Raw genomic sequence first — 7,656 nt, 5'->3', positions numbered from 1 at the left:
ATGAGCACCTTGCCGGGGTCATCTGACCCCGGTGCTCTTTCCTGCCAAGGCAGGGGGTCGGACTAGATGATCTTCCTAGGTCCCTTCCGACTCTAGTTACTATGAAACTATGAAACTATGATGCTGATTCAGAGAATCAGCGGTTTGGACATAGACACAGCTTCAAAAACTTTTTCTACATACCTTGAGGTAGCAGGCATGGCTCGTGATTGATTCAAAGCTGGGGCATGGAGAGCATCCTGCAGGAGTGTGTGTGGGGGGACCCTTCATGTGCTTTTGCAGTGAACCCGGTAGTGGTCCGGAAGTACTTCCGGTCCACTTCTGGGTCTGCCAGGGAGCGCACTGGAGAGGTCCCCTGCACCTCCCTGGTTCGGCAATTGGCTGCAGGGGAACCCCAGCTGCCCCCCTCCCCGTCCCAGGAGGCACTAGTCACTGAGCTGGAGGGGTGTGTGTGTGGGGGGGCCCCATGCGTCCCCTGGCAGACCCAGAAGTGCTTCTGGTTCACTTCTGGGTCTGTTGCTGAGTGCACTAGGATGTCTCCATGTTTCTGTGGGACAGTCCATGCACCCCAGCATCACAGCACTCACAAGCTGCCTGCTACCCAGAGGTATGTAGAAAAAACATTTAAAGCTGCTTCTATGTCCGAATCTCCAAATCTTTCCAAATCGAATCAGAGGACCCTTTAATCTCTCTGAATTGATTCAGATTCAGCCACTGAATTGGGCCAAATCTCTGCTGAAACAAATTGGGGACCGAAGCTTTGCCCAGCCCTACTACTGTTACACAATTTTTATGGTTACATGGCAGTGAAAGGTGTAGGTAGCTAACTTGCATGTCAATAGCAGCATAGCCACAGACTCGCAGAGTTCAGCAGGGCTGCAAAGCTCACCCAAAAACCTGCATAAATAGTATTTTACACACGCTCAGTTCAGGGCTGCCACAGTGAGGTTGTTGTCAGGACTCTAGCTGGTTTGGAGCAACCTCTGACTGGTCTATGAGAAATGCATAAACCTTCTGCAAGAATGTAGGACATGCAGAGTAAGTTCTTTTATTCTCAGTTTGTTTTTGCATTTTTAAAGTTTCCCTATTCATAGAAATATGTTTAAGATTTGTCTCTCACATTGCTGCTAGGAGATGTAACATTAATAAAAACCTTGATGTTTTGATAAGAGAGACTATGTATGGGTTCATAGTCTCAAAGTGATACTATGACTCACTGTATTGAAACATTAAGAAACGCTGTTCCAAGCTGAAACATTACATTTCCAGCTGTCAAATACAAAAATGGTGCATGTGCATTGCTTTTAGTAATGTGTATTCCAGTGATATCTGCTTAAGCTGCATTGCTTGTGTAACTGTGCCAAAATTCATACTTCCTCTTTTTCTCAGTAAATCTTCAAAACAGTGTTTGATATGCCAAATCTGATAATCGGGTCCGTGGTGCTGTTTGAAATGTCCTCAACATGCTATAGAAAGCTATATGATGTTTAAGTCATCTTCTTTTGTATTTTGGCTGCAGTAATTGTTCTTTATCTTTAGAATGAAAGACTATGCTGCCTTTGGAAAGATTCTAGAAGACTTGTCAAATCTGTACCAAATTCCAGGAAATAGGTTGTATTTCCTTTAAATGTAACTAGCTTTTATTTGTGGTTGATCCATTTATTTAATCCACATTCTTTTTCCCAGTGATATGAAAGCTAAGGCGTATCTAGTCTTGCAATCCCTGGAAAAAGATCTCTGGTCCATGTCCCTTCTGTACAGGTAACTTTGAGACTGCATGGTGCATTTTTAAAAAAATGCATTTGACTCAGAAATTATTACATTGGTTTAACATAATTATACAGAGGATTGTGGATGGATGTGGAGGTTTCTCCTAATGGGAAGCTTGGTATCTTTGTCATGGTTTTAGTCAAATAAGGAAAGCCATATGGCCAGATCCTTAGTTGGTTTAATTTCCACTATCTTCGCAATAACTCAGTGGTTAGTGTAGTAGCATTGCAAATCTTCTGATCTGCAAGTTCTCACAAGTCGATATCCTTGCAGTCCAGGTGTACAACTTACCAGCAGCTGAACAGAAAGGTCTATGTCTATAGCAATCCACCCTATGTGGTCCCATTACACAATTAGATAGGAGAGGTTAAAAAAATTATTTCTTCAGGAGGTGTAGAAAACAAAATAAGGGCTGTGTCTGCCTTCTATTTAATGTCTTTGAACTGGCCAGTTGAAAGGACACCCATTAGACATGGACAGGATATACTAACATGGAAGAAAGATAGTTTCAAAATGTTCCTACAGAAGAAGCAAAATGTAGTTGTTGAGATCCTTATATTCTATCCAAGTTCTGGTCTAGGCCTATATCTTTCTCTAAAGAGTGAAACTAAAAGTGGGTAGGGGACAATTCATCAGTGGGTCTCCTTAACCCGTTGGCAGTTTTAGCCCTTTATTAAAAAAAAAAAGCATACAAACAAACCAAGAAGTCGGAGTTGGGGTACAGAGGGCTTGGAAGACTTTCAGATGATTTGCCTATTAAACAGCCTCAGCAAGCAGAGCTCCACTATAGTACAGGAACATATTGTTAACTTATTTTTGTGTGGTGTTCCCTTAATAAGAATACCATTTTTTATTTAAACTAAAATACTCTGTTCCTCACTAGTTGCAATTGCTCAGGATATTCACAGACAGACTTAACTGTGAATTCATGAATGAGCTATTTGTTTAGCTGAGTAGATTTTATTCAGCTGCCTTTTAAAGTTTTGCAGCTCATTATTTTGCTTGCACCTGTAGAAGGGATGAAGTTGGAGAAAGGTGTGACAGTCATTTGAGTTCCAGTTTATCCAGGTCACTCAGTTATTCTGCCTCCCTCCCGTCTTGTCCTTGCACTGGTCATCTTAATACAGTCCTTATATCCTAGACTGTGAAAGAAGGTATGTAAGCTCAGAACATATCAAGTTTTAAATATGCAGCAAGTACAAATACTTATTTAAGTGGAGTCTATCACAAAATTTTAACTAGCAACCTAACCAGTAAGAGCCATGCAAGTTCCCTCTTATAGACAGCAGGCAACATAATAACACTGTGCGAAGAGAAGAAAGAATGTTTGAGGCTTAAAATGACCTGAATACCATTGTTTCACTAAAACCACTGACCAGAGTGTGTTTTATAAAATTAGGACACAGGATGTCAACAGAGTTACTGAAGTACTTCATGGAAAAGTAGGACACCTTGTGCCAAGAACTGGAGGTAAACAACTTCTGTTAAAAAGAGAGTCTGTTCACAATGGAGAGCCTTAATTACTGAGTACCATGCATATTTATTTGTTGTAGTCATGTTTGATTGAACATCTGTATTCCAAGGCTCTATACACACACCTCACTGCCACCCCAGAAACTGTCTGGGCTTCAATGATCTGACTCCAACAGCCCGATTTTCACACCAGTTGAAAAGCAATATTGCCAGTGTTGAGGTCAGGTGGGAAATCACATTTTGGGAGTAACTGCAAGACACCCACCAGAATTGCTAAAAATAATTTGATGCTAGTCTATAAAATGGAGGGTTACCAAATTGAAGGGTTATAGCACCTTTCACCTTAGGCTAGGCTACTGGCAGCAGCCCTAGGCTTTAACTCTCAGTGGATTCTGTTTTTTTGAAAGACTATGCATTCTGAAGAGTACTTTTGACATGTTTTCTTGCTATACTGAGCTGCTGCGCAGCTCCCTGGGAACAGCCCTGGATTGTGGATTACAGCTTTCCTTTCCCAGAAGAGATGAGTCACTTCAGGAAACTTAAAATTATTACTGAACTGCTAAGTTTGAACAGAAGGCTGTTGAAGTATGATGTATGTTTCAAGAGATTAACTTAAATAGCCCGATTCTAAACATTTCTTGATTCATCAGAGAGCTAAAAACTCAAATATAGCGACTTGGAAAATGTACAAATTCAAGCAGAGGTGTCATGATAGTTTGTTTTTTAAAAGGAGTCCTTTGTTGCTTGGGGGAAGTAACGTTTTTATAGTAACCAACTGTAGTTTTTATTTCTACTTTAGGAACCCCTATGAACATTGAATTTTACATATCACCCTATCAAGTTCTGGAAGAAGAACTAAACCCTGGTAAAATTTAAATAACGATTAATTTTTTTTGGTCTGTTTAAATGTATTCCTCTTTCCCTTGCCTGCTCCCCCCCACTGACTAAATTCTAGTTTTTACAAGTATTTGAGAAGAATCAGTTGTAGTTAATAAGAGCTTTACCCTCAAAATGAAGTAACTTTTTTTCAGTGACAAGTTGGGGTTTTGATTTTTAGCAGAAAATTGCTAAGTGAATTTAGCAGTAATTCAAAACCTTGATTTCTCTTAAGTATATCTCAGGTATTCATAAGTAAGAAATGCTTTAGTGTAAGGACAAGATGGATAAAGAAATAAGAACTTTTCTGCTTTTGGGTTGCCACATTGGTTTGAATTTGAACTAGCAGTGATCAAGTCATACAATGGGACTGTGGTGAACCTGTCTGTTTGCTGGCAATTAATTTTTGTAACCTGCAAACCTACTACCACAGCTGATGCTACGTGGCAGTTGTCAAAGCAGTCTTTGACCAAATGGTGAAGGAAAGCTTATGCTGCAGCACCCTGGGTTGCTGCAGCAGCCTGGGTTGTGCCAGCTCTTGTAGATGACTAGAGGGCTCCAAACATTTCAGCCTGACACATTTCACAAGTTCTATACTACAGCCATTTACACTGTCATATGCAAATAAATACAATGGCACAAAACAGTCTTCTCCCTTTCTCTCAGGCTCATGCATATGTGGAACAAAGCTGTTTGTAACTGTTGGAGGTTCAGACATGACACACAAACTTCCTATTTCTCCATTGATTGTGGATTCCCAAACACAAGATGGGTGAGATTCAGAGGCACTATTTACACTTCTGAACACATCAGTGACTTTGCAGCCCATTTATATTAAACCTCTGACATAATTTCTATTGATTCTATGCTTATATAAGAAATGCAAGCTTTTGAGCAACTATATAATTTATTGATGGTATTATTTTCTTTGGAGTACTCTGCATAATCTGTGGCTTTGACAGTTTCCCCAAATGTAGTGTAAAGTGTCTGAGGTGCATACAATCATAGATTTTTGAGGCCAGAAAGGTCCAATCTGATGATTTTGTCCGGCCATCTTTATAACAACTTATTGATGAAGTAATATGTGCTTGAAGTTCATACTTTTAAATGGAAATAGGGTAGATGTGTGACAATTCATTATAGTTTGAGTTGTATGTAATATTTCATGTCCTTGGCTTAAACTTCCTCTAGGAAAGTGGTGTTTCCTCTCTGATTGCTGGCACAATAAAAAGTCAGTGTTGAGAGACAGTTTTTCTTCAATGAACCATAATAAAACAGATAAAGCAAGAATCCTCATGCTCTGCATGTTCTTGGGTCTCACTGGCCCTCTGTTAGTTTTTATGCAGGTCTTGCTTTGATGTCTGATCTTTACTTGCATTTTTCAGAGGAAGACTTTTGGGGTTGGAAGAAAAAGCTATCTAGAATAGGTACATGTAGAATTAGGTACTAGATGTGTCTTAATTTTGCACTGTACATAGTCACCATTGCCCCTGCTTCTATGACTTCCTTTCTATCCTTTTCTTCAGAAAGCCTGTCTTTTTACCACTGAGTGATGAACTTGGCGTAGATTTGCCAGCTTGCTTTTTCTTGAAGTTTCACCAGCCTTCACCTATATCTTCATCCAGTATTAACAAGATACAGAAGATTACAGGCATGTTTTAATTATGTGTAAGACTAAATATTTTTAACAACTCTACATAGCTTGTTTGCTTTTCACATACTCATTCTAAAGTTACAGGACATGCAGAAAACCTGAATACTACTTCTCTAAAGGAAAACCCTTTCATTTTCATAACAGCTCAGGTCTGACTATCACATGTTTTCATGCAATTTAGGCAGGGATAAATAAGAACTTTTAAGGTTGAAGTAGAGAAATGAGAATGTATAGGGATGGGCTTATTGGTAAACCCCACTAGGTTTAAACTTGGGCAATCTCAATTAAAAACAAACCCCTATTGCTGGTTGAGTTACTTGGGTGATTCATACCTCAGTGCCCCAGTGATAACGTAAAGGACGGGGCTGGGTTAACACTTGCCTATTTAAATTTTGATGAGTCTATGTCAAAATGGATCAATGTTTTCAATTGTATTAATAATAGACTACAGAATAATTCAGAAACATCAGTAAAAACTTTTTTTTTTTTTTTAAGGCATTCCAATTTTTGCCCCAACACTAGCTCCTCTTTATGAATTGATTGTTCAATTTACCCTTAATGGGAAGTACAAGGAGGATTGTTCCATAAATAATTCTTGTTTCATTGTGGTAAGTATTTTCTGGTTTGTCGTCTCCCCACCCCTGGTAATTTGTAATGCAGGTCCATGTTATTCTTATTCAGGGTGTATGCTTTTATGTGGTAAAGTAAATGCTTTTTTTCCTGTCAGTAAGCAAGGTAAATATTCAGAATTATGAACAGGAATCAAGCACTCATGAGGGAGAATTCATACAAATTTAGAGTGTAATATGCTACCTATGTTTTTTATTTTGAGATAAAGATTATTAAATGCAGCTCAAACTGAGACATTGCATTGAATATGGTTATTGAAGTTAATGTTACTTTTTCAAAACACATTTAGCCAGCTAAATTTGTTCACCAACTTTTCACAAGTCTCTGAAAGCTGGATTTGTGAGCAATTAGTGTGAAGCTAGGTAGGAAATAGGTTGCCTCTCAAGAGACTTTATTTAAGCCCTGTGTCTCCCACCCCAAAAGAACCCAAAACACACTCTATGCTCAAAGTTTGTTTATCTGCCACTCCATTTTAAATACTAACAATTGTGATGTTCTCTACCATATGATAGCTAGAGTAGCAAATTGGTTGCTATGGTCTTTATTAAAACAAAATTCAGAAAAAAAATTAATTTAATTTGTTACTTTATTATACAATGTGATACCTTTTAAAAAAGGTGTTTACTGAAGATATGTGGCAAATAGTATTTGGAGGCAGTTTGTCATCACTTTTTATATTTTGGGGGTACTTTAGTTTCAGTAATTAACTTATCTAGTTACAAATAATCATAACCTCTAATATTGTAAGGCTTTAAAGGGAGAAGCATACCTTCAGCCTGATAGTAGAGACAGCTGGAAAAGAAGGCACTTCCTCTACAAGTAACAGACATAATTCCGTGTTTTGAGCTTGGGTAAGCTCTTACTGAGTCTGGCTAACAGTGCAGAGCAAGGTGGTCAGTTTGCAGTATGGTAGCTGTAGTTGCAATACATAGGAGCTTGCAATTCCTAGTCTTTCTACACAGGAGCTCCTGAATATCTGAACTGCATAGAGCTGAAAGACCACAGTTCATTAGCAGTGTCCTGAGAAGACCCATCTCATTAAACTAATTGTACAGCTAGAAGAGAGGAATTAAGGCTTCCTCTCAAGTTCTTACCTTCTGGTTCCTCTCAAGTTCTTACCTTCTTAGATCTTAGGCTGGTAGGGTCTTTCATTCAGTGGACTCTGGCAAAATTTCCTTCATTTTATACCCCCTCTTTAATACACACCCTCTCAATTAAGTATCCAGCTCTGTTCTTAAAGGGACAGCTCACAC

At 38.9% G+C, this 7,656-nt stretch overlaps 2 protein-coding genes across 2 annotated transcripts in view; both read left to right on the top strand.

The window, feature by feature from the left end:
• LOC109322906 (mediator of RNA polymerase II transcription subunit 1-like) overlaps window positions 1-5,807 on the top strand; it is an 8,791-nt gene extending 2,984 nt beyond the window's left edge. The window contains exons 2-7 of the mRNA XM_019554227.1: window positions 1,540-1,611; window positions 1,687-1,761; window positions 3,170-3,240; window positions 4,043-4,108; window positions 4,786-4,891; window positions 5,646-5,807. Coding sequence (XP_019409772.1) covers window positions 1,541-1,611; window positions 1,687-1,761; window positions 3,170-3,240; window positions 4,043-4,108; window positions 4,786-4,891; window positions 5,646-5,781 — 525 coding nt within the window. The 5' untranslated portion in view covers window position 1,540 and the 3' untranslated portion in view covers window positions 5,782-5,807. The remainder of the gene's footprint in view (window positions 1-1,539; window positions 1,612-1,686; window positions 1,762-3,169; window positions 3,241-4,042; window positions 4,109-4,785; window positions 4,892-5,645) is intronic.
• Window positions 5,808-6,269: 462 nt separating this feature from the next.
• LOC109312769 (mediator of RNA polymerase II transcription subunit 1-like) overlaps window positions 6,270-7,656 on the top strand; it is a 7,274-nt gene continuing 5,887 nt past the window's right edge. Inside the window, exon 1 of the mRNA XM_019539047.1 lies at window positions 6,270-6,381. The gene's annotated coding sequence lies outside the window, so the exon portion shown is untranslated. The remainder of the gene's footprint in view (window positions 6,382-7,656) is intronic.

Source organism: Crocodylus porosus, unplaced genomic scaffold, assembly GCF_001723895.1.
Source record: "Crocodylus porosus isolate Cpor-Errol unplaced genomic scaffold, CroPor_comp1, whole genome shotgun sequence".
NCBI classification, from domain to species: Eukaryota; Metazoa; Chordata; order Crocodylia; family Crocodylidae; genus Crocodylus; species Crocodylus porosus.
The sequence above is the reverse complement of the archived record's forward strand: the minus strand, read 5'-3'. Positions and strand labels throughout refer to the sequence as shown.